The sequence below is a fragment of the Bos indicus x Bos taurus genome, chromosome 12, assembly GCF_003369695.1.
Source record: "Bos indicus x Bos taurus breed Angus x Brahman F1 hybrid chromosome 12, Bos_hybrid_MaternalHap_v2.0, whole genome shotgun sequence".
Lineage (NCBI taxonomy): Eukaryota > Metazoa > Chordata > Mammalia > Artiodactyla > Bovidae > Bos > Bos indicus x Bos taurus.
The window spans coordinates 33,939,163-33,965,943 of record NC_040087.1 but is presented as its reverse complement, the minus strand read 5'-3'; the positions used below and the strand labels follow the sequence as shown (position 1 = coordinate 33,965,943).

Genomic DNA, 26,781 nt, shown 5'->3' with positions numbered 1-26,781 from the left:
AACAGAGGAAACCATAAAGAAAATGAAAAGACAACCCTCAGAATGGGAGAAAATATTTGCAAAAGAGGCAACCGAGGAGTTAATCTCCAAAATATACAAACAGCTCATTCAGCTCCATGCAAAAAAACCCAATCAAAGATGGGTGAAAGCGAAATAAACATTTCTCTAAAGAAGACATACAGACAGACCAAAAGCACATGAAAGGATGCTCCACATCACTCACTATTAGAGAAATGCAAACCAAAGCAAAAATGAGGTATCACCTCATACCAATCAGAATTCCTAGCATCAAGAAATATACAAACAAGGAATGCCGGAGAAGGTGTAGAGAAAAAGGAACCCTCCTACACTGTTGGTGGGAATGTAACTTGGTGAAGTCACTATGCAGAACAGTATGGAGGTTCCTTAATGAACTAAAAACAGGGCTGCCATATGATCCAGCAATCCCACTCCTGAGCACATATCCAGACAAAACTATAATTCAAAAAGATACTTTCTCCCCAATATTCACTGAAGCACTATTTACAATAGCCAAGACATGGAAACAACCCTAATGTCCATCAACAGAGGAATGGATAAAGAAGATGTAGTACATATACATTAATACAACAGAGTATTACTCAGCCTTAAAAAGAATGAAATAATGCCATTTGCCGCAACATGGATGGACCTAGAGATTATCGTAAGTGAAGTCAGTCAAACACAGAAAGACAAGTATCATATGGTATCACTTATATGTGGAATTTGAAAAAAGGGTACAAGCGAAGTTACCTACCAAAGAGAAATAAGAGTGACAGATGTAGAAAACAAACTTATGGTTACCAGGATGTAAGGGGAGAGAGGGATAAGTCGGGAGATTGTGACTGACAGATATACACTGCCGCTGCTGCTGCTTAGTCACTTCACTTCAGTTCAGTTCAGTTCAGTCGCTCAGTCGTGTCCGACTCTTTGCGACCCCATGAATCGAAGCAGGCCAGGCCTCCCTGTCCATCACCAACTCCCGGAGTTCACTCAGACTCACGTCAGTCACTTCAGTCGTGTCCAATTCTGTGTGACCCCATGGACTACAGCCTGCCAGGCTCCTGTCCATGAGATTCTCCAGGCAAGAATACTGGAGTGAGTTGCCATGCCCTCCTCCAGGGGATCTTCCCGACTCAGAGATGGAACCCGGGTCTCCTGCATTGCAGGCAGAGTCTTTACCACTGAGCCACCAGGGAAGCCCATATATACGCTACTATATATAAAATAGATAAATAATAAAGCTCAGGTAATGCAGGCTTGTGGGAGAAATGGCCCGGAGGCTGCATTTGCTATCCAAGGCTCCCTCTCTCAGCAGGTTCACAGACAACGTGTCTTAAGGGGACTGAGTCTGGGCTGCTGCTTGGCCCAACCCTGGACTTGGTCTGATGGGGCAAGCACTAAACCAGATCAGCCTACTGACCAGCTGGGTGTGCCTGAACCACTAACCTCTCAGGATCTCAGATTCCAGACCAGACAACCCCACAGGTGGAGAGTCTGCTGCCCGGAATTCGATGACACTTCCCAAGTTCTCAAGTGACTGTTTCAGAGGCAATGCCATGTACTAGGAGAACCCCAAAGGTGTGGGAGTGGGAAGACTTCTGTCTAGTCCGCCTGGCCTAGGGTTAGCTTGTGGCCCCAGGCTTCAGCCACTGCTCCTGTCTGGGTCCTGGGAGGACAAAGTGCAACCGTGGGGATCAGGGTGCCCGCCCACCTCAGCCCTGGTGAGTCACTGCTCTCAAAGAGCCTCACGGAAGAACAATCACGAGGGCTCAGCCCACAGACCTTCCATATCTGGGCTCAGAGCAAGCAGCGGTCCCTAGGAGCCTAGTGTCTTCAGCCCCTCCGTCCTGAGACACTGTGCAACAAAGACTTGAAAATAAAACAGAACCCCACCCAGGGAGGGCTGGAACAACCAAGCAAGTCATGAGACGGCAGGGCAGGCAGAGCAGCCACTCTGGTTGTCTCCCCACCCCCAAACCCCCAGAGCCCTGCCCTGAGGACTGGCCCAACGAGCCCCGCCTCTCGCCAATCAGTGGCAACTGAGACCTGAAATGCAGGTCATGTACTTTTAATCTGAGACCCAGGGAAGTCTGGTGACTTGCTCAGGGCCATGCAGCCAGTCAGCAGTAACAGACATCAGGTGTGGGCCTTGTAACCTGTCCCCACTACGCCATGAGGCGCCCATATGCCAAGTCGTTGTTTTTTAGTCCCTCAGTCGTGTCTGACTCTTTGCGACCCCGTGGATGGTAACCCACCAGGCTCCTTTGTCCATGGGATTTCCCAGGCAAGAATACTGGAGTAGGCTGCCATTTCTTTCTCCAGATATACCAAGTCACCTCTGCTCAGAAGGCAGTGGGCTCTAGCAAACTCCACTCCCTTCTGACCTGCCAGTTCGATTTTTACAGCCTGGACGTCTATGTCCAATTCAAGTCACCATGGACAGGGTCCAGAACACACCATGGCGAATGAACACCACTTTGAGCTGCAAACTCAAAAAAAAAAAAAAAAAAAAAGCTGTAACTCAAAAGCTGTAAGAACAGGCTTTCCTTTTACCTGAAAGCAGAACTCAGTTGTCATAAATCCCTTCGCTTCCTTGCAAGGAAAAGGTATTCTTTTCCTTCCAACCAGGGAAGACTGACTCTTATCACTGAGAGGAGAAGCCTCAGCTAAACAGACACTGGCACAAAACTAGCCTGTCTCCCACCTGTTCTGCAGGGCCCTCATCTTTCCTAAAAGTCACTCATTTTCCACAATGGCTTTTCCTACCTCTTTCCCCTGTTAAGATGCCCTAACCACTTCCTGCAGTCAGTTTTCTGTGAACTCCCACTTACTCACATGAACAAAAGTCAACTTTTGTCAGTTTAATTTGCATACCAAAAAAAACATAAGAGGGTGTATTAAAACATTTTCCTCTGACACCATGGGAAAATATGAGAATAACTGGGGACAAGTTTTTATTATTGTTATTTTTTTTTGCAGTATATACATATAAAAAACAGGCTATTATGGGTTGTTTAATTCATTTACTAAACCAAACAGCACAGACAACTTAAGCACACGGTGAGAATAAACTCATTTCTATCATCATCCTGTGATAAAAAGGTTCAGAAACAGCATGCTAGCAAAAATAGAAGTACAAAAAAATTGCAGACAATAAACTGATCACAAATCGACATGCAGTTGTTGTTTTTCACTTATGCAACCTGCTTTCCTCATTGATACAGAAAAGAAAAAAACAGAGACAGACAGATGGGTTTAGGAAAATCAGCGGCTGTCTTAGGTGATCAGGTAACAAATCCTTCTGAGAGTAAACATGCTCCAGGAAGTGATGGGGGCGGGTGAAAGGAAGGTGTGCAGAGGCAGGAAATGAGACACTGGCTCCTTTAAGCTCATGCCCAGGGGGCAGCTCGGGGAGAACCAGCTGTGGCTGTGCTTTGACACCATGCAGCCTCGCCAGAGACAGGAAAGGAGAGAGCTCGCCTTCTAGGTGGAGCAGAATTGTAATACATAAAACCAAAATGTACACTTTACTCAAAGCAGAAGTCCAGAAGGAGAGAGGGACAGATGGGGGAAAACCCCTCAGACTGAAGCTCACATCTGAACAGCGAGGCTTTGCCAAAAGACATATTCCTTGCAAGACATGTGAAGTGTCCCGCAAATTCTAAAACTGAATCATTGATCAAACTTTACGTGCTTCTAAAGTACGGCCATCCAGGGGACACAGCTTTGATTGCGACTCTTCCTAGAACTACAGACACCAGAGAGCCAAGACCTACCCCAACTCTGCCGCAGGCAGTGGCCCCCAGGTGCTCTGAAAAACAGCAGGTAACCACATCCATGTTCTCCAAGAGTGTTCCCTTGCTTTAGAAACACTCTCTTTGAGTGTAGGTGGCCGGGCTGGAGCCCCACCTGGTCTACCTTCTCACAGTCCAGCAGCTCAGCGCAGAACTACCCAGGGCTCAGAAAGCCTGACCTAGACCTGCCAATTCACACCCGTCATCAACGTCTGTACACAGACGTGTGTGTGGCCTCGTTAACCCTTGCTTCCCGGCACAGCTTTAAGTGCTTTCCCTCGGCTGTGGGAAGAAAGCTGGATATGGAATCAAAAGAGAAATACTGCTGGCTCTGTGTGTGTGTGCTCAGTCGTGTCCAACTCTCTGCGACCCCATGGACTGCACCTGCCAGGCTCCTCTGTCCATGGCAAGAACACTGGAGTGGGTTGCCATTTCCTTCTCCTGGGAATCTTCCCCATCCAGGAATCAAACCTGCATCTCCTGTATTGGCAGGTGGGTTCTATACCACTGAGCCACTTGGGAAGCCCTCAAAAGAGAAACACATGAGCAATTAATGCTTGCTCTCTCCCTGGAGAGTGCAGTGCTGGTGTTACAGACTTCAGTTGTCCTGACAGGTGTAAAACTGATGATTAAATGTGCTGAAAAGAGTCTATGAGCCTATGGCCTTTGTAACTTGTTTGATGGGCAGAATAGGTAATTCATTAAAAATGCAAATATTAACATTCACGCGGACGCAATTTACTACCCATCACACAGTTCTCTGAGCATAAAAAGACCCTTACTGATAACTATGAGAAATATGGACTCTTGAGGTCTCCCCTCCCCTGCCTTCATAATAATCATTCAGAGGAATTCCATTTGGGGGACTTAACACCCCACCCCACCCCCACCTGTCCTACCATCTCAGAATCAACAGCAGCACAATGCAGAGCTGACTCACTGGAAAAGGCCCTGATGCTGGGAAAGATTGAGGGCTGGAGGAGAAGAGCGCAACAGAGGATGAGATGGTTGGATGGCATCACTGACTCGATGGACGTGAGTCTGAGCAAACTCCAGGGAAGCCTGGTGTGCTGCAGTCCATGGGGTCACAAAGAGTTGGACACAACTGAGTGACTAAACAACAAAAACAACAAAATGAACAACAAAGAGTTGGACATGACTGAACAACAACAAAAATGTTCCAAAATCAAGAACCGTGTTTTAGAGCTCAATATGACAGAAGCCTATTGTTCTTCTAAACCTTCTTGGGCAGGAGACCTTGTTGATGCCGTCTGAGCTCCTCTGTATAGAGAAGGAGAGGAACCAGGATGCAGGGAAGGAGGCAGGGAGGCAGGGCTCGGCTTACTCTCTGGGGAGGGTGATGAAGGATGGTGTCTATGTTCCCAGCATCAGTGTACTTCAAGCCACAGTTAGCAGTACAGTCATGCCACTCAACAGCCCCGAATGCCTGTAGAATCCAGGAAACCAAGGTTTTCTGGATTAGCACGCAGAACACCATCTTCATAAACATGCCTGCCTCTGTGTTTCAGTTGAGGAGATCTCAGACACCCCTAACTCCTCCCCCTCCCTCTCCAGCCACCTCCATCCACGTGATGACTACATTCTGCCATCATTCAGTCTCAGAAGGAATCTGTCCACGGCTCTCGTAGAAGCAGTAACTCTCTTCCGTGTCTCTAATCCACTCTCCATCCTAAGAGGAGCATGGCTAAGACTCTCCTAAGACTCTCACTAAGACACACATGAGATCATGGCTGGCGGTTCAAAACCTCACCCTATGTGCCTTGCCAGCTCCAGCTTCACCAGCCACACCAAACAACCCACTGTTTGCCACATGTTATCTGATGCAATTGGAGATGAGAGAACGGCTGCTCCCTCCACTATACCTTTTTGCCCCTGTCCACCTGGAAATTTCATCCTTCGACATTCAACTGAAGTATCACTTCCTGCAAGAAAACCTCATAAATTCCCCTGGGCTCTAAGTTCTGTTTTCTGTGGCTCTGTTAAAACCACTGCTATATTTTTATAGGCTTGATTTATTTATCTGGGTGTCTCATGAAAGCAGCTACTTACATTCTTTCCAAATGATGTGATGCTATCATCACATCCCCAAAGTCTGCAGCCTGGGAAATCAGTAGTTAGAAACCTTCATGAACGATTGAGGGATGAATGGGGATAAAGGAGCAAATAAGTGAGCAGTTCTGGGTGTCAAAGGAGCAGTTCTCACCCTACACCCAGACATGACTTTATAAAAAGAACTCGGGGAGGGGAGGGTGTCAGAAAAAGAAGGACACGACTTTCCTGGGATTCCTTCTTTTCGGCAGCTCTCACTGATGATGACTAGATCAGTCACCCCTCCTTTAAAGGGACAACAGTCCAGCCAGTGAACTTGACTGGTCAAGTAAACCCGAGCCTGATGAGACGGCTGTTCACCAAGAACACCCTGGGTAAGAGTCTGGGGCTGTGGGTACAGGGACCCCGGGAGGGAAGGCACGACCAGGAGCGGCACCTGGTGTTTCCAGAGACTCTAACGTGGGTGCTGCAAAAGATCTCCAGTGTGTTTAATTCAAAACTTGCAGTGTTAGATGAATAATTTATGCCTCAGAAAGAACAAATCCAGATGTGCAGTGGAACCGTGCTGTAAGTAAACATATGACACTTTTATGTCGTATATCAGGGAGTGGATCAGTCACACACTGTGTCCAAGGGCCGCCCACCACACCCGAAGCTCTGACCTTCCGGACACAGCGGGGCTCTGGCCTCTGGGCCAAGGCCCACCACTGTCCACACAGCTTCCTCTCCTGTACCATCGAGTGACGCACACAAACTGCCAGGAGAGGGATGGAATGAAGGTCCTCAGTGAGCGGCCCGGCCCACCCCAAGCTGCCAACTCCACCCAGGAAATCAAGAGGAAGGACTCTTCTCTGGGCAAGGACCCACGGAGGTAGGAGGTGGTCCATACTCCGTGACAAGAATGCGGGATGTGGGGACAAGAGAAAACGGTGAGGAAGTGTGCAGACGGCGATGACGCCAGCATCTCAAAACTGGCCTTCACTGATCCCATCTCATTTAATCCTAAAAGCCATACAGTGGATACTTTAAATTCTGTTTTACAGATAAGGAAGATGAAAGGATTGCACCAAAGACTGGGAGACCAGAAATGGTCAGAATGTGCTTGCATGCGGGTCCCAGCAGAGGCTCCCCAGGCTCCGGTCCTGCTGGAGGCCCAGCTCCAGGCCCAGCTCCAGGCCCAGCCACGGGGCTTGGGAGGGGACGGTACCCTCTCCGGGCCTCAGTTTACGTGTCTAAAGCAAACCCCAGAATGCTGACCTTGAGGGGGCGGCTGAGAAGGACCTTTATTAACTGAACAAATCAGATAAACAGAGGTTGCTATGCATACTTTTAGTTGGATGAGTCAATGACATTTTAAGAGTTCCAGTGTGAGCTGGTAAAATTCCAGCCACCACCCCCACCCCTCAAAGCGGGAGTAGCCATTGATGGTCAACATATTTTAGACCAAATGCTTTATACCACCGTTCCTTCTAGCTTGAAAGGTTTTAAAGCCATTTCTGGGAACTGGTGTTTGTATTCTACAGAGGTTCATGTCCAGTTGATAACAGAGTCCAGTGGAAACACCAGGGTTATAAGTCATGCTTAACTCTTTCAGGAGTTAACGCCTCTCCTTCCTGAACCAGGAGTTAGCTCGACAGAGCTGGAAGAAAAACGCCCAAACCTAACCTACAGGACATCAGGACTGCGACAAGCCTGGCTGAGACAGCAGGCGTCTACCCTCAGTGCCTGAGCTATTCCCCCGCGGGCCCCGTTCCAGGTCCAGGTCACAGCTCTGAGGCACGAGCTCCAGCTGAGGCACTGTGCAGCCTGGCTGGGCCCTTACTGTGCAGCCTGGGTCTGTGCCCTTACTGTGCAGCCTGGCTGGGCCCATTCCAGACTCAGAGAAACTCTGCCTGGAAGGTGGAAAGCGATGTTCAGAGTTTAACTGGTCTGTACTGAAGAGCCTGACTGAAGGCAGCAATTTTAACTAACAATGAATCTGATAACAGCTAATGTTTATGCTTTGTTATTAGTACTAATAATATCAATAATAAATAATACTATCATTTTAATTATATGGTAAATAATATGACAAAATAAAACAAAATTTTATTCATAATGTATAATACATATACATTTAAAATATAAAACAATATATGCTAATGATATTAATAATAAAGATATTAAGCTAAGCAATCTTAAGGTACTATGAGTGTATTTCAGGCACTGTGGCATCTTTTGAAAGAATATTTATGTGTTTGGTTATGTTTGGCCGCACTGGGTCTTTGTCATTGCGTCTGTTGTTTCACTCTCTGTCCTTCCTCATGTCCTGGATCTCCTCCCAACGCTTCAGTGCCCTGTTACCTCCAAGACCTCTCTGGCAATAAATTCCAATAGCTTTCTCTCTGGTCATCTTTCTTCCCAGTTCTCTTTTTAGAGGCGGTGGATTAACTTCTCAAACACACAGTTCTGAGCTTGGCCCTTCTCTATTCAAAGACATCTCTGATCCCTCAATGCTTATCAAGTAACATACAGATTCTTTATGTGGAATCCAAGAATCCACAGTCTGAACCTAATGATTTCAGCTTGACCGGGATGGTTCCCTGACACCAAATCGAACTGTTGTGTCCTGTTCTGTGAAACCACATGAAACCACTGTGCCTCTGACCGCTGAACCACTCCACTTCCACTCCATAACTACCAGCAGAAATCTCACCTTCTTCAAACCAGATTTGATCATCCCTATTAAGCCTGCCTGGATTTGGTGCATGGGTAAGAACTACAACCCTTGTGAAATCCCTTAGCATCACGGTTTTTCCCGTTGTGGGGTTTAATTCACTCAGCGTATTCTACTATGACTTAGATACATCTTAGGTCGTCGATTGTCTCCCCGACATCGCCCACTGTTCCTCAGAGCTACATCTGAGTGTCTGGATGGGGGACTTGGCAATTTGATCCATAAGGGTGTAACACGGTGGGTGTCAAAATCAGTTCCAGAAAACACTGACCTTACCTGGCCCCTGTTTGAAGGAGTCAGGTCAATCTAGGATGGAGAAATCACAAAAGGAGAGTGAACAGCAGACCGCTACGGCTGCTGGGAAGCACTGGGCCGAGCGTTTACCACGTAATTTCCTTGGTTCTTACAGACCTCTAAGATAGAGGGAGCTCTCCCGTGCTCTACCCTTAAGGTGTTTAAGGGTCTGCCCAATGCTGGGCATCTTTCAAATGGCAAACTAAAAGCCTGAAGCTCCCCGTAAAGGAATTACAATGGATTCTCATCACTTGAAAGAGTTCATCTGCGGCACACTCAGCACCACCAGGAACGAGGGCATCCTTTCTGCAGGACCAAGGACAGGGCCCCAAATTCAGCCAGTGAGCTACTGGGTGACTCTGCAGGGACACCAGCAACCGCACTACACCCTGTGCCTGCTCCCTTATAAGGCAACAGGTATTAAGCGTTCAACCGCATTTTTCAAGCACGTAACAATTTCAGTTTCATTCCCCTGGTCATCGTTGTTACAACAATGTTTACCACTAGGTGGCAGGAATACAACGCTATGGAGGTGATTTGGGGACACAGTCTTGTTCCACTGTATGCAGTGTTTCAAAGATTGTCACTTTTATTTCTAAATGATTCTAAGAAGTTATTCTCCTTTATTTAAAACTGCATGATAATAAGCATTTTAAATATTATAAAATGTACAGCTTTCAATCCTTTAAAGTTCAACAATAACTGTAGCTCAAGCTAGCTTTAAACACGTAAGTGGAATCATATATACTACGTACTAAGTTGCTTCAGTCATGTCCAACTCTTGGTGACCCCACGGACTGTAGCCCTCCAGGCTCCTCTGTCCACAGGATTCTCCAGGCAAGAATACTCGAGTGGGTTGCCATGCCCTCCTCCAGGGGATCTTCTGGACCCAGGGATTGAACCCACATCTCTTGTGTCTCCTGCATTGGCAGGCAGGTTCTTGACTACTAGCTCCACCTAGGAAGCCCCCAAGTGGAACCATACTATCAATAAACTAAGAAAATAACCCAGTGTACATTAAAACATAGTAAAGGCTGATACTTAGTTTTATTGTGGCTATATAAGATTGACAAATACTGCTTCTAACCTAGCAAGAGTGAAATTGCTGCATTTTAAAGCAAGGTGCTTTCTGGTTTGTTTTGTTTGCTTCATTTTGCTTGTACTTTGCTTCTAAATGACAAAATAAAAGAGAAGGTTTCATGTTATATTTTACAAGTACTTCTCTGCAAGTAACGAAGAAGATATGCTGAAGATTACCAGCATACACCACGTAAATTGGGCAAAATCAGTCTTTTCTCTGTTCGTCATTTACTTTAACAAGCACGTATAAGAGGACGCTTGATGTGTTACATAAGAATTTTGCAGAAATGAATGCAACCTAAAAATGTAATAAACATCTTAAAGAAAATCTGTAGCATTATCCACATGCACACACTATTAACTACTCATGTCCTGCTTTCTCTCTTCAGTGATCCCTTGTGGGTAGAAACTAAGTGCCATAAACTAAGAACAGCAAATATAAACGTGAAATTGTATAATGGTCAAAAATTACCCTGGGAAGTAAATAAGTCAGAAACTAACTCCTGAATATATTTAATTAATATGTGCTCAGGAATAAAATACTTTAATGGCTTTTTAAAAATTATTACTAATTTTGTTAAACAGAAAATGAAGTCCCCACCTTTAACACAAAGAACCCTCTTGACCACAGCAAATCCCTCTTTTGAGGAGGAGGGGGGTGTCCTAAACTATCAGTATGGCAGAACGGGGTGCTTGGTGTAAGGAATTACTGGTCATCTTATCATCCAGGCAGAAGTGAAGCCCAGACTGGCTCAGGCCTTGATGGATAACACAACCCATAGCAAAGGCAGGACTCTTCCCTTGGCTAGCACTGAGTCCCATTTCCTTACAACTGCTACACGCACTCCTTTTAGGAATATGCAAATGAGCAAGTGGTCATCAACAAACAGGACCTCTGGAAGACAGATTGGCCCTGAGGTCTCCATTCAAGCCTGGATCCAGAAAAAGTGAGGCAGTCTCACTCTCTGGCTACCCAGGGACGGGTGAGGCGGACTTAGATCTGAAAGTGGTCTGTGGTAGGCCCCCTTTCTAAGGCTCCCTATAATGCAGAGGTTACAAAATAGTTCAGCTTCTGAGTTTGCTGCATCATCACGCCCTCTGCAGGCATGAAGGCAAAACTGAGGTCCTCTTTGGGGGCCAACGAGAAGGAATCGCTGCTGGCACAATTTATACCTGTGATATAGTCTAGCTTCCCTGGTGGCTCAGTGGTAAAGAATCCGCCTGCCAATACAGGAGGCACAGGTTCAATTCCTGGATGGGGAAGATCCTTCGGAGAAGGAAATGTCAGCCCACTCCAGTATTTTTGCCTGGAGAATCCCATGAACAGAGGAGCCTGGTGGGCTACAGTCCATGGGGTCACAAAGAGTTGGACACAACTGAGTAACTAAACAAAAACCACACAGTCTAGGAGCTTATGGGAAGAATCCTTTGCAATACAGACAGAAGCATGCATCTCCTCTGCTCTCAGCTCTGTAAGGGAACGTTACTGAATGCATTTATAGAGTAGAAATTACACAGTAAGGCTGCCTGGATCCTTGACAGGAAATGAAAAGAACATTGCTCTCAGAGCCTTGACAGTTATTAGTGAATTTGATTCATGAGGTGCTTGTGTTCTACTCTAAAAATAAGTACAATAACCATCATAAAAATTTCTGAGCTATCATCACTCAGGGTTGACAGGTATAACAGTGCACGTTTCTAATTCACTCTTGGGAAATGAAGCCGACTTAGAACATGTAATGGTCTCTTAACAAAGAATCTCATTCACACAAACTCTGTTGGAAAGGGCATGGAAACAGTTCAAAGCAGAAGGAGAAGGAAAGTCATAATACTAATAATGTCTCAAAGATTAGAATTTTGAGAGCCCCTATTAGCTACATGGAGTACAAGAGAGATGCCTTCAACTTTTCTCCCAAATCTAGCTCAGAGCTGGGCTCATCTCTCCTGGAGGAACTGTGTGGTATAAATGCCACCTCCAGCAGCTTCACACAACAGCGGTACATTTCACAACAAAGAGAGAGGTCACTTCTTAACCTGAGAAACAGCAACCTAACAAGAAGACTCCTGAGGGCAACACAGCTGGGAGCACTACCTCCAGGCAGGTGAAGGGACCACCTGTGCCCATCTCAGGGGGAGGAGGGTGGCCCTAACAGGCACCTGTCATACTTGGCAGGCCACCAAGGATCCTTACCTCTTCTGTCTTGTCTTCTGGACCGTCCGCCCCTCCATGGCTGGGCTGAGCGTGACTGCTGGCTCCACTGTCCTCCCTGCCCTGGTCACAGGTGGCTTGCAAGGCCTCCTGGGAGGACCCGAGACCTTGCTCCCTCTGCGCGGGCCCCTCGGCCCTTTCCTCGCTGTCCGCTGAGCTAAGGGACAGCGCGCTGACACTGCTGGGACACTTGGCACTCGCTGCATCGGGGCTCCGAGGGCTGGGAGGCTTGGGCGTGGTGGGCCTCAGAGGCCCTAGAGGATGCTCAGGCTCCGAGGGAAACCGGTCACCAGGTCCCGGTTCGTCGGAGTCTCTGTCCGACATCTCCCGGGCCGGTGGGCTGGACAGAGAGCCCTGGGCGCGAGGAGCCGCACCTCCTGGGACCACTGCCCTGGGCGGTCCTCCTGCACCCACTGGGACCGGGTCTCGGGGCTCCGCACGCCCCCGTCCGCACCCCTCGGGGGCAGCGGCCGCGCGGCGGGAGTAGTCATCGTGCAGCCGGCTGAGTGGCCGCGGCCCAGGCGCTGCGCTCCCGGGGTCACCAGTCCGGCCGGCCGTGCCACCCCCCGCGAGCCGGAGCACGCGAGCCAGGTCCGGCACCCGCAGCGGGCTCCTCCAGCGCCTGGGCCTCGTGGGGGCCCCGCCCGAGCCGTCGGAGTCGGCGGAAGAGCCGCTCAGGGTCCTGCGGGGCCCCCGGCCCTCCTGCGCGGCCCGCAGCTCGGCCAAGTGCGAGGCGGACTTCCTTCGGAAGGAGCTCTTCCCGAGGAAGGTCAGGCTGTCCGTGCTCTTGCTGCGCCGGCAGACACCGTTCCGCTCGGGCTCGCGCGCTAGGCACTCCGGTGCCTCGCACGCCGCCGGCCGGAGGGGCTCCGGGTCGAGGAGGCGGATGCGCCCCAGGCCGTAGGCACGTCGGAGGCTCCGTGACCGGAGGGCATTACGCGCGAAGCCTTCGTCCGGTTCCTCGGGGTCCGAACCGTCAGAGGCGAAGCCGGGCCCAGGGGCACACCTGCCCCCAAGGGCCCCGGCCGCCTCGCCGTTGGGGACGGACTTGCCCAGATCGCGGTCCGAGGTTCCCTCCTTCGCCGTATCCCACCCCTCCCGGTTCTGAATGCCCTGGAGGACCGAGGACTTGAGTTTTTTGAAAGAGCCCATTTTCCGGAAGGAGGCCAGGGCGTTCCACGTGGACGAGCTGCCCACGAGGCCGGCGGGCCGGGGCCGCTCGCGGTCGGCGCGCGTCCTGCCAGGGCCGGCAGAGAAGAGGCGCAGAATGCGGGCCGGGCTGAGCCGCGCCTCCCGGGCGCCTGCGCCGCCGCCACTGCAGCCGCCGTTGCGGCACGCCGAGTGGGTCCCCATGCCGGGGTCCTTGGGGTCAGAGATGGAACCAGGTACCGCAGCTCCGCGCCCGTGGCCGTTCTGCGCCGTGGTCATGTTCTCGGGGCCGGGGGCCCGCGGGCGCAGGTCAGCGCGGCTCAGACCCACGCGCGCCTCGATGTCCCCCGGCCCCACGCGCAGGCCTTCTTCCTGGGGGCCTCCGGCCTGGCCTTCCCGCCCGCCGTGCACATTGGGCTCCGCAGTCACCGCCTGCAGCAGAAACAAAGCAGGGAGTTAGCCCCGTCATGCCAAGAAGAACCTCCATCAGCGGAGGCTTAGCTATTTTGTTTAGGAGTTGCTAACAGAAAACCAGGCCTGCCGATCACATAAAAACTATTTGCAATTACTATTCAATTACTATTAATAAAATGTTTTTTTCCTCTAATTCATAAATGAAAAGGGAAGAATGCAAATTTTGCCTATGGGTTGTACATTCCTTATGATGGTAAACTCTGAAATCCACCCGCACTTGTTTCAAGAAAACTTTTGAAAAACTGCTAGAATGAAAAAGCCAAGGCATAGTTCAAGATTGTGTTATTCAAAATAGAAGACATCATCAATTATCTCTCTCTCACACACACACACTCCAACAATATTCCAAAATATCACAGGGAAATTTGAACCAGGTTCAATTTAACACAGCTCATAGGAGGCAAGTGCTAAGTACACAGGAGGCCTCAAGCAAGGAGTTGTGATGTCAAGACAATGAGCTGCGTATTATCTACAAAATACCCCAAACTCTAAAGACAAAGATGCAAAACACCCCGGGGGCCACCAGAGCAGGACGGACCAAGCTGACTTGATCTGAGGTCAGGCTCTGGGAAGGAAACCACATTAGAGGGGCCTCGGATCAAAGATGCTAACTGGCTGGGGGACCCCAGAGAGTTGAGGGTAGTACTGAACTATGAGAAATCCGGACACAAATTCACAGGAAACCAACAGTGCACGTTCGTCCTTCCTCCCTCGGCGCAGACGCCCACCGCACAGTGTCTGTGCTCTCCCCCCGTGAACGTGCGGCTCCATGGCCTCTGCCCATCAGGCCAGCCCGGCCTTCCCGGCAAGGGAGCATGGTTCCCCTGCTCTCAGTGAAGGATCAGAGATGGAATCAGGGAGGGTGCTCATCATCGTTTACCAGGCGCGTGCATGTCAGACCCCCGCGCCAGCCGCTTCAGAAACAAGATGGCACTGGTAACCCTATGAGGCCAACAGGACTATCCCTGTTTTATGCACCATCAGATGGACGCCTGGGCAGGTTAGAGAAGTCACCTGAGGGTCCCACAGCTCTCCCATCCCAAAGGCTATGCTCTTCTCCACTGCTTCAAGCTAGGATTTGAACACAGGCGTCCGACTCCAAGCTCAATGCTTCAAGACATCGTTCAGTCGCTCAGTTATGTCCGACTCTTGGCGACCCCACGGACTGCAGCACCCAGGCTTCCCTGTCCTTCACCATCTCCTGGAGCTTACTCCTGTGACAGAGCCAGTGGCAGCCTGTGCAGAAGTAAGTGGCTCTCTTTCCAGGATGATTTAAGAGGCGCTGACAACCCTAAGCACCTCCCTCACATTCTGTCACAACCCAGGCCCAAAGCTTGCCCGTCCCAGAGCCAGCCCTGAGATCCGAGAATGGTCCGTCAATTGTTGCTGTTGTTCACTCACTCAGTCGTGTCCAACTCTTTGCAACCTCATAGACTGCAGCATGCCAGGCTTCCCTGTCCTTCACCATCTCCCAGAGCTTACTCAAACTCATGTCCATCGAGTCAGTGATGCCATCCAACCACCTCATCCTCTATCATCCCCTTCTCCTCCCACCCTCAATCTTTCTCAGCATCAGGGTCTTTTCCAATGAGTCATTTTCCAATAAGTCGGTTCTTCACATCAGGCGGCCAAAGTATTGGAGTTTCAGCTTCAGCATCAGTCCTTCCAATGAATATTCAGGACTGATCTCCTTTAGGATGGACTGGTTGGATCTCCTTGCAGTCCAAGGGACTCTCAGAGTCCTCTCCAACACCACAGTTCAAAAGCATCTTCTTTGGTGCTCAGCTTTCTTTATGGTCCAGCTCTCACATCCGTATATGACCACTGGAAAAACCATAGCCTTGACTATATGAGCCTTTGTCGGCAAAATGATGTTTCTGCTTTTTAATATGCTGTCTGGGTTTGTCATAACTTTTCTTCCAAGGAGCAAGCGTCTTGATTTTATGGCTGCAGTCATTGTCCACAGTGAGATAACCCTGACTTAAGTCAGGTCCTGGAAGTCTTCATGATACAAGTCAAGACGGGTATTCTGAGGGCCTTCCCTTTTGGCTCAGCTGGTACAGAATCTGCCTACAATGTGGGAAACCTGGGTTCAAGCCCTGGGTTGGAAAGATCCGCTGGAGAAGGGAAAAGCTACCCACTCCAGTATTCAGGCCTGGAGAATTCCATGGACTGTATAGTCCAGGGTTGCAAAAATATTCTGAAGACAACGTTAAAGGTAGAAGAGAAGGAGCAAGGTGTATACAGACCTTGAGGTAGGGTCCCAATCTGGCAAAATCCTCTCACATGCAGAAAAAAACCTGACCTCATGCAGAGATCTCCTCTGCTCCTCCACTCCAGATCCTGACAGGTTTGTCTTCTTTTGCCCCTAGCTTGTGCCCACTGAGGGGGATTCCCAGGGAGAATCATAGTTAAAGAGTTGATTCCATCTGGGACCAGGGAGGCTCCACAGATGCAGACCCGGGAGCTTCTCTGAGGTCCACTTACCCAGCTCCCTTCATCAGAAGATGCCTTCTGAGGTCTACTGTTCAGAGAGGTGAGGGGCCTGAAGAGCCGGGGGTTGCATCTGAATCAACCGTATCAGCAACATCCTGACTCACCCCGGCACCAAGGTTGGATTCAAAATCTAACACCAGCCGCAGAATGAACCTAACACCCAGCATCGCCTGCCCATCCTCACCTATTCTGGGAGGGACAGGCATTGTGGCTATTGCTGCTTCTCACAATCTTGAAATAAAGCAGACAGCTTATGCCTATTTCCATGTCCATTCATAGGCACTGACCACACAGTTGGTAATAACAAAGGTCCTGTTACGAGCTGCAGAAGAGCAGACAGTATCCCTCCTGTACTCTGGCTGGATGAAGACAGTGTCTTGACACCACAGCCAGAGGGCACTATGAGACCTTCTGTAACCAAGGACCCAGGGGTGAAGCTGATCCTAAGGGCTCGAGGGGTGCAGGGAAGCCTTACTTTCATGTTGGGTGGTTTGAGAATGTTCCATAGAGGACCGGCGGCCAGGTCTAGATCTAAACTGTCTCCTGAATCTTGAGTAAAGCCATTTCTGTCATCCGTGCTTCAGCACCATCTATAAAATAAGAGATGTGGACATGTGTGTGTATCTCTGCTGGCCTCTAGGAGATGGGCAGGATCCATGATAAACTCAAGGTGGTGACATGGCAAAGGCTCGTCCTAGAGGGCGGTCTAGCACAGGTAAAGGAAGCTGTCCGTTGGCCCACAGATGGGGGGGTCCTCCAGCCTGTGGGACTCTCTGAGGTGAAACCGTAAAGTTCTTTGCAAGCCAAGATGACAGTTGACCCTACATTAAGAACAATATGGTTGGAAGGATGGCTCGATATAATAGTGGAAACTCGGTAAAAAACCGCTTTAGAAAAGCCTAAACCTTCCTTGGTCTAATGCTGTAAGAGTATCTGCAGGTGTCACCTTTGAGAAGCCATTGCGAATTCCCTAAGGTGAATTAAACCCCTTACTCTATGGGTTCCAGTTGCTGTTGTTCAGTTGCTCAGTCATGTCCAACTCTTTGTGACCCATGGACTGTGTAGCCCACCAGGCTTGCCTCCTACATTGGCAGGCAGGTTCTTTACCACTGAGGCACCCGGGAAGCCCAGGCAGCTCACCAAATGGCTTTACCAAAGCGTATTCTAATGCCATATATTTATATTTATCATTTTAACAGGTTCATGTGGCTGCCTTCAGAACAAGACTGCTTAACTCTTTTGGAGTAAGAACTGTGATTTGCACAATTATTCAAGTTTATATGGATGTGAATTTTGTATCCGTCATCCTGCCTTACTATAATATCTGTACCAACAACTCATCATTACATACCACCATGTTATTCTAACAAGAATATGTTCAAATTTTTACAACACTAAAAAGTGTGCGCTTAAAGCTTTATGTAAGTTTCAGGATCCAGTAAAACACATGTGTATCTGAGTTTCTAATTGGGGCAACACACTTCTTAAACGACCAGTGACTTAGTATTCTATGAACAATGTGATTGTTGTCTTTTGCTTGGAACGAAACTGAAAATCACGGAAAAAAGCTTTTCCTGGAATTTCCGAGTAACATACCAACTTGCATTATTTAGAACTAATACTTTGACCTCTATTCAGTAACAAGGGCTGCAATTCAATCAGTGGTTTTGTAGCCAGTCTTGTAAATTACGGGAGCTCAGCCAGAGATATTTATGAACAGAGCTACAAGAAAGAATTTTAGATGGGAATATTGTGAAATCCATTGTCTACCAGCTGGATTCTGGACCGTATGAACTTTAGAAGGGAACATTTCTTTTCATTCGTAATGAGAATTCTCTGAAAACAACCATGATCAGTAATTTTTAAATAAGAACTTGTACTCGAATTTGAAATTCAGGAACATATAACAGGCTCACGTACAAATAAGGAGGTTTTCGTAACACATTAGGGTAAATTATAGAAAAGACGACACTGGAAGACAACCCAGAAATCTGGATGCTCAGGGGTGAGTGCACAGAGCCCTGAGTCACAGCACAGCACAGAGACCAGGACCCGCCGTGCAGCCATGACAGTGAAGGGGCAGACCTGGCAGCAGGGAACCCGGCTCCAGCCCCAGCACTGCCGCGTGCTGGCCAAACCCCAGGGTCATCCCAGCCCTCTTCCTTTCCCTTCCCATCTCACTGGTTTGGCCTGAGGTTTGGAGCGTTTCAACAGTCCTGGCCTTGCCCCAGCTCCAATACCTCCACTGGGATGGCTAGCTACCCTGACCAGTCTCCGGTCCTACGGTCTGACTCACTCGCCCCCCAGCCACAGTGTCCTTCCCGTGTGCACCACTGCATCGAGTGTCCCTGGCTGCCCCTGGACCTCAGAAAGAGTCGCGTCTCAGCCCAGCCCGCCACACCTTCCCTCTACGAATGTTGACACTCACAGCGACCCCTCCTCATGCTGTGATGTTCTCGGCCACTTCCTTGCTGGCTCTCGGAGCCATTTGCAGCCATTCTTGTCTGTGTTGGGAAACCACAGTCCCCATGCTCTCCTGACCAATGGCTTCCGGCCATGTTGGCCAGTGGGTGGGCCCGTGGGAGACACAGAGTGGGGAGTGAAGGGAGACGCAGGGTTTCCCCTCTGCTCAGGTCTCAGCCAAGGCTTGTTCAGCAACCCCTCCTTAGCTCCCACTCTTGCTGGGGTCCCCGCCTGTCTGAGCCCCCTTCCCAGGGCCTCACTCCTATACAGAGGGGCCAGGTGGCCCCCCATTTCCCTCCAGCCTTGGGAGGCAGCACCTTCCCGCTACTGTCCGCCTGAACTCTTCTGGCTTCTCTCATTTCTCAGCTGAGTAAGAGGATCCTTCTATTAGCTTCTCTTTTTGGAATACCTGAAGATGCTTCTCCTTTCCTAACAGACATGTGCTCTGCCTAACTATCTTTAACTCAAATCAGCTCTTTCTTGGGAGGCACAGTCTCCTTCCTCCCAACTCAGATGCCCCCCCCCCCCCGTCCTCAGGGGAACCCCATGTGCACCACCATTTCAGCCCTCGCCACGCAGCTCTGCAGCTCTGGTCCTGTCTGCTCGTTCCACGACACTCTGACGAAGTTGAGAGGCAGAAACCAGGTCTTACGGAACTGTGTCCTCTGCATCCAGCCAGTGACTGACTATGGAAGAGGGGCCCACTGAGCCAGACCGTCCTCAGCTGTGAGGCTGGCCATGCACTGGCCAACGGTCAGCACTGCCTTCGCTGAGCTTGTCCATCTCACTCTCCCCTCCCCATCCCTGTAAGGTCCTTTTCTTCTCTCATTCATTCCAACATCTTTCCCAGAACCTTGCTGAAACTGAGACTCTAACTGGGAGCTCAAACTCCAGTCCCCCACCTTATGAACAGGTTGTGTTCTAAACGACTCTTTGCAACCACATGGACCTGCCATCCATGGACATCTCCAGGCAAGAATACTAGAGTGGGTTATTATTTCCTCCTCCAGGGGATCTTCCCAACCCAGGGATCGAATCCAGGTCTCCCGCATTGCAGGCAGATTCTTCACCATCCGAGCCACCAGGGAAGCCCAAGAGTTACTTACAGGTGATCTATTTTCTCATAGACTCTGTCCAGCAAACCACATTTAGCTGATAATATAGTGAATTTAACCATAATTTATAATATTTCGTATGCACCCAAGATTCAACGGTGGGTTCTAGTTTCAAAGATGAAGGTCCTCCCCCACTGCCCATCAGTCCTGAACACAAGACCCTCTCTCTGTTCTTCCCAACCTCCATGTGCACATGTCAAAGGAAGCCTGTCCCTCCCCGGGGACCTGGCATCCTCAGCGTCTTTCCAGGAGAAGATGCAGGAAGATGCTTCAGCAGAGTGGAGCTCTGGCTTCATTTAAATACCCACATGTACACCCATGGCTGATTCATGTCAATGTATGGCAAAAACCACTACAATATTGTGATTAGCCTCCAATTTAAATAAATAAATTTAAATAAATAAATAAATGCCCAATCGTGTAACTGTCTAAAAACCGAAAGTATAAACAAAACTGGACGAGACTGGATCACTGCATCTTCGGGAAGGGTGTGGATTCTGTACAAGGTGTGACTGGCTGACTGGCCTTATCTGGGTCACTAGGCTAAATCACATTCCTGCGGGTGAGAATGGGGTTTCCCAGGGAGGATGGAAGTTTGCTTTGTCAATTCCAAGGGTTTGCCAAGGCAGGTCTTAGGCCAAAGAGAGGAAAACTTTCCTGTGGTCTCTGAAGTTGGGGGTTGGCGGGTCTAACCAGGTGTGCTAGGTAGGTCTGCGTCTCCACTGGGCTTCCTGGCCGTGATCCCGACATTCAGCAAAATGCCAGCCTCTGAACCCCGCTCCCGCACCCCACTCTAAACCTGGGGTTGAAACGGCCTTGGAAGACTTCAGGAGGGGCACTGCCAAGGAAAGAGCTGCATACGGCCTTCCTGGTTCTCACAGCTCCTCCCCGGCCCCCACCTTTCTCTCTCGGTGAGTAAGTCTGCAGCAGCAAGCTCCCAAGTTCACGGTGAGGACTACCTCGTGCCTGCAGCCACCCCCGAAAGGGATGTCACTACGCAACAGGACCTCCCAGTAACGGCACTGACTATTCAGAGCAAGGAAGGTTTTCCAGAGGGGCAGCCCTGATCTAGAAGGCACTTTGAAGGTCACTGGAGCAAAAGCAGCGTTTCTGCTCCCAAGGGGCGATTTAGCAGAATCCAGAGCCGTAGTGACTGGGCTCACCCTGCAGGCTGCATGGAAGTCCCCTCGACACAGCTTGTATACCCAGCGCTTGGTAAAAACGTTTGCAAGAGTGTGTGTGTGTATATATATATATATGTGCTGCGTGCACTTATTTTACTGCCCAAGTCCTTTGGTTTTGTTCTTTGCATAAAGTGCGTCTCTGGACATAGATCCCCAGTTTACAACACTGCATTTTGGAGAGGACAAGATCAGCCTACCACCCCATTTCCATCCAGTTCGGCCTCAGTTTAGCGGGTGTGGGAGCAGCTGTGCTGCCAGCCCTGAGGACAGAGGTGCAGAGACCACCTTCTCCTGCTCATTCACTGGTGGTCCATGTGCTTACGCTGGTTTTCAGAGGAAAACAGTTGCTGGAATGCCTCATTTGTCTGATTTAAACTGCCTGCTTTGCTGAACTGACACATGGCTGTTGGTTCACGGACATCCTCCTTCAGGAGATGCCCTGGTACCCATAGGTACCAACGAGACCAGAGCAGTGGTGACCGGCCACTGTCCCTGAGCAGAGGCCCCCAGTCATACCCCCACCTCGGGGGTTCCGGTAGGAGCTCAGCGGGGTGGAGCAGGGGAGGCTGCTTGGATAGAGGAGGGGGCTGTGGTGATGAGCCCTCCCCGGGGACATCGTGTGTCCCTCTGCGGCGGAGGACCAAGGACCCTGGTCTCTGCAAAGGAAACCTCCTCTAATGAGGGGCCCTAGCCTCACTCCAGAGGCTCAGAAAAGCCGACAGCTCCAAGTGCAAGGAAAACCGGATGGAGGGAAAGACCACACGTGTCTCAGGCCCTCACTCAGTGCCAACTCCTCAGCTCACGTTTGTCCTTCAAAAAAGGACTAGCGGGCAACTCAGGAGAGCCCCTCAGTGGCTTCTTTTGGGGGTTTACTATTCTTTCTACAACAGAAATTTGTGCCAGAAGCTCCAATGGGACTATACAGCCGCTCCATCATCCGGCTTCTTGCCCAGGGCCGCTGCTGCAGGCAGGTGGCCGCCCCTGGGGTTGTGCACACTGAGGTCTTCTGGACGGCAAAGATGACACGCCTTCTGTGGACACGGCCCTGCCACTGTCCACTCTGTCTACTAGCCCACCACTCCCTGCAGGGGGAGCGAGTGTGGGAGACCGGCCAGGTTTCTTCTCTCTCTCCAAACACAGCCCACTAGCACTGTTCTCTCCTCCCAGCTTCAGTCCTTACCTTCTCCCCAGCCAGTCCTCCCGGACTCCCCAACCTCATGCAACATCCAGCTTTGCCCATGGGGAGACCAGCCACCAGCCGGCCCGTCCCCCAGCTCCATTTGCCTGATGTGATGCTGCTGGCTCTCACAGGTCGGAAGCTTCTGGAAGCCCAAGGGAATGTGGCAGGGACACATGTGAGACTCAGGAACACCCGGGCCCCACCCCCGTGACACAGGGCTCCACGACATTCTAAATATGTAGGCTGCTCAGAGGGCCTGATGTGAAATGAGCACTACATTCTGTCTTTTGTGAAGAGTTCAAAACTAATTTAGGCGCTTTAAAAAAATAAAAATAAAAAATAACAATGATGGAAGTGTCTTGAACCTAAAAAAAGGAGAGTGGGAGGGGAGGGGGCGGGTCTCCCCGGAGGCCCAGGAAGGTGAGCACCAGGCAACCAAGAAAGGACTAGGTCTGTTTCCCCTCCTCAACCATGAGCCACCAGGGACTGCAAAGGACCCAGCGACTGCAGACAAGGCCCAGCGAGACCCTTGGTGAGACCAGCCTCAGAGAGTCAGGAAAGCCTACCCAAGTCTGCTGGTTTGTGTCCCTGGCTAACGACCACTTCAGAACCGTAATGACACAGCATCACCCTGGGTCCCCACTGTCCCTCCTAGGACGAGGGCTCTGACGCGAGAGGCTGCGTCTCAGCAGAAACGTCTCCTCCCTGCCTCGCAGTGGTGACACAAGCAGCTCAGGGCCATGTGCAGGTAACCCGAGTAGGCAAACCAGAAAGAAGGACCGACGGCTTCCAATTGAACAGATCATCTTCGGCTTGTTTTGAGACTTCATCTTGTAACAAGGGGCTTCCCTGGTGGCTCAGAGGTTAAAGCGTCTGCCTCCGATGAGGGAGATCCGGGTTCAATCCGGGTTGGGAAGATCCCCTGGAGAAGGAAATGATAACCCACTCCACTATTCTTGCCTGGAGAATCCCACAGACAGAGGAGCCTGGCAGGCTACAGTTCACGGGGTCGCAAAGAATCAGACAGAAAACCTCACTTGAGGCTTCATCTGTTCATCCATTCGTTCCACCACTGGTGTTGGGACAGACAGAGGACGAGAGTGGGGACAGTGGACACTGTCTCAGCCAGCTGGGAGACACATGATTAAACAAGCAACTGTAAGGAAGTCTGCCTGGTTATGACACCCCGACGGGCTCCCTCAGGAAGTGACATCAGTGCCAGGACTGCAGGGGAGGGAGGTGGGGGCACCTGCAAAGAGCCTCATTTATTGACTCACTTTCAACAAGAACTGTCTTTCATTCCCTCGCCCCACACCTTAAATGTGACAATCTGGTTTCAACACCGATCTTCTAAAATTAAGAACTAAATGAAGTTAAAGCTTTATACCTACTGAGGTTTAACAGAGAAACAGAACAGGCTTTTTCAACAGTTACTGTTGATGTTTTGTGACGACTGCATTTTCCAGCTGAATTCCTAAAATCGCCCAGGTCCTAAGCATAGCCCTTGACTGTCTCGACTGGGGTTAGGACATTTCTTGCTGTGTTTATCGCTGTTATACTGTGTCCCCTGAGGGCTCTCCAGTACTGACACTGAGGTCAACATGGGCCTGTTCTTCAGGAGATTACAGTCTTGTCCAGAAAACAACAAAAACATCACTGCTGCTGCTAAGTCGCTTCAATCGTGTCCGACTCTGTGCGACCCCATAGACGGCAGCCCACCAGGCTCCCCTGCCCCTGGGATTCTCCAGGCAAGAACACTGGAGTGGGTTGCCATTTCCTTCTCCAGTGCATGAAAGTGAAAAGTCAAAGTGAGATTCCCATTTTCTGGGAATTTTGTGTTTTCTGCATAATTTTGTAAAAATTTAGGTTAAAAAAATCCCTACATCCAACAAAAAGAGAGCATACATGTCAAGACTTCTGCTTGCCCTCAAACTAAACCAAGCACATAAATTTCTGCAAAAGGCTAAGCTTTTCTTAATTTGCTTCTCTTTCTACACTTAGCAACAGCCTGTTTTGAACAGCTAGTTAAACAACTGCTTAATAATGGAATTATTAAGTGTTTCTTTTGACTGAGGGGCTGCATAAGAGACTTGCTGAGAAGCCAGGGCTCATGAACTGGGAAGTTTGGGACCTTCTGGGCCAGGGTTGAACCCAACTTGCAGCAAAGACCAGCCTGGAAAGTAGCTTCTTCCACAAGGCCTGATTCATGACCGACTAGGAGCAGCTTGCTCAGAAATGTGCACGTGTTCAGGACAGGCCTGTCCTTGTCACCATCAGCTACCACGTGTACCCAGACTGTCTGGCAGCTGTTAGCAGCTCAATAAATATTTGATGAAATGTTCAGGGACTCCTTGTGAACACTGAGTCTGCATGCCTACAAAGTAACCCTACCCACCTGTGGGAGGGACTGCCAGCTTCTCCCCGGAACTAACTGTGCATTGTAAGATCCAAAAAAGATCTTTCTGTCTCCTTTCCCACCTCTCCACCAAGAAAAATGAGAAATAAGTCTGAGACTTGGAGGAGCCACTGAATTTAAGCCACAAAAAATTCTGTATCTCAATTCTCGCTTTCAAGACCCGGCCCTGAAGGGAAGGCCCAATGTCATTGTGGTCAGGCTCTCCCAACACACACGTGACTTTCACCACGTGTCACACACGGAGACGTGGGCCCCACGGCACATCCTCAATGGTGGAGTTCAAGGAAAACATGAGGACGAAGGGCCAGGAGTCCACCCTTTGCTGGATTGGATACCTGGCTCCTCATCAAAACAGATTTCATGAAAGGAAGCTCGTGTCTCTGAGGAATTAAGAGAAAGAGGGAAAAGCAGCCTTAGGGCATGACTTCCTTTCCTGCCAAGGGACGGGGATGCCCCAGGAACCAGTCTGCATCCTCCACAGAAGGGTCCGCCGCACTTGGGGTGGGAGGGGAGGCTTGCAATGAGGCGGCTCCTAATATGCTCCCCTCATGAAATCAACCCTCTGCTCCCCTCTCAACCACCCCACCACCAGACTGGACAAGCACCAGGACACTTCAGCTCACAGACCCAGCGGCAGTCCCTACTCTGTTCTCATCTCCTGTGAGGGCTCTGTCCCCTGCACTCAGTGCAGACTTTTGATCGCACATCATTAGAGAGGCAAGCGGAGACACAGAACAGAAGACAAAGCCCATGTGACGAGACCTGTCACCTTCTCCACCTGCATCTTCTGAGCAGGAACAGTGGGTCTATTATCTGTTATTCTGCATGATTTTGCCTCCTACGCCCTTCAAGTATTAAACCTCAATTTTAATTTTCTTCCACAATTTGCACACACACAAAAAAAGTCATAGGAGCATACTAATATTGTAGCTCAAAGTACAGGTAAGACTGAAAAATAGGAACTCAGGTCTCCGATGGAGGCCAGTGCTAGAGTCCATCGATTCTGCTGGCTGAATGCCCCTACCCAGTCCTTCGGAACTTGAATCCTAGAAGAACTAGAAAACAAACTTGCAAACACACGACAAAGTGATATCCTTACTTATTATCTTTTAAGAGCAAGAATACACTCCGATGTAGCAAATATAGGGATCAAGTATTACAGAGTTACTCGTTGTCATTGTATAAAAATACATTTATGACAACATGGACAGACTCCAAAAGCTAAACGAAGCCTTAAAGGACCCAGTACAAGAAGACAGACATGGAGGGGCTTCCCTGGAGGGCCAGTGGTTAAGACTCTGTACTTCTAATGCAGGTGGCGTGGGTTTGATCCCTGGCCAGCAAACTAAAGTCCCACATGCTGCATGGCACAGCCAAAAAAACCCAGCAGCTCACATGCTGCTGGTTTCTAGCAACTCCAAGGTGTCCAGGAAGGGTGACTCTACAGACACAGGAAGTGGAGGCTGGGGGCTGGGGAGGAAACAAGTGGTGACCATAAAAGGCCATGAGGGTTCTTCTGGGGACCATGGTTGCACAGCTCTGTAAAATTCACTAAAAACAACTGACTTGTACAATTGAAGAGAGTGGATTTTATGGTATGTAGATTATATGACTAAAGCTGTTAAAGCACAAAATTGACAATATTAAGCATGATGGCCTTGTGAATCATCTGATAAACATTCGGGGGATTTAGAAACATAATTCAATGTAAAGCGTCTAAGTGTCCACCACCTCAGAAATATCACAAGGTTCCCATCTTCATCACCAGCGACCTCAGGAAAAGTCAAAAGTCTTTTCTCCTAATGGTTTTTCCATCACTTTTTTCAGGGACGTTACAATGAAGATCTTTATGGCTCAGCTTTTGCCTGTTTGGATTTGCAGGAGAGCAAATTGGGCAACTCATGGTCCATGCCAGAGGCTTCACCGTAAAGCAACCAGGAGCTCTCAAAACTGGGCATGAGCCAAAGGTGGGGAGGTGTCTCTGCTGAAAGCCAGGCTCCAATGCAGATGCAGGCTGGACCACCTCCCTGGGCATCTCGAGGGGCTGCCCACATGGGCGCCTGTGCCCAGACAGCGGGGATGCCACATTTCAGCTGGTGTGAAGCCCTGGCCAGCTAGGC

At 49.7% G+C, this 26,781-nt stretch overlaps 1 protein-coding gene across 4 annotated transcripts in view; it reads right to left on the bottom strand.

The window, feature by feature from the left end:
* SPATA13 (spermatogenesis associated 13) overlaps nt 1–26,781 on the bottom strand; it is a 233,084-nt gene that overhangs the window by 46,345 nt on the left and 159,958 nt on the right. For 3 of the 4 annotated variants that reach the window (XM_027557566.1, XM_027557569.1, XM_027557568.1), the window contains exon 2: nt 12,167–13,765. In XM_027557566.1, the coding sequence (XP_027413367.1) occupies nt 12,167–13,765 (1,599 nt within the window). Of the gene's footprint in view, nt 1–12,166; nt 13,766–16,778; nt 16,908–26,781 lie in introns of those variants that run through there. The other variant, XM_027557567.1, reaches the window with a different exon arrangement.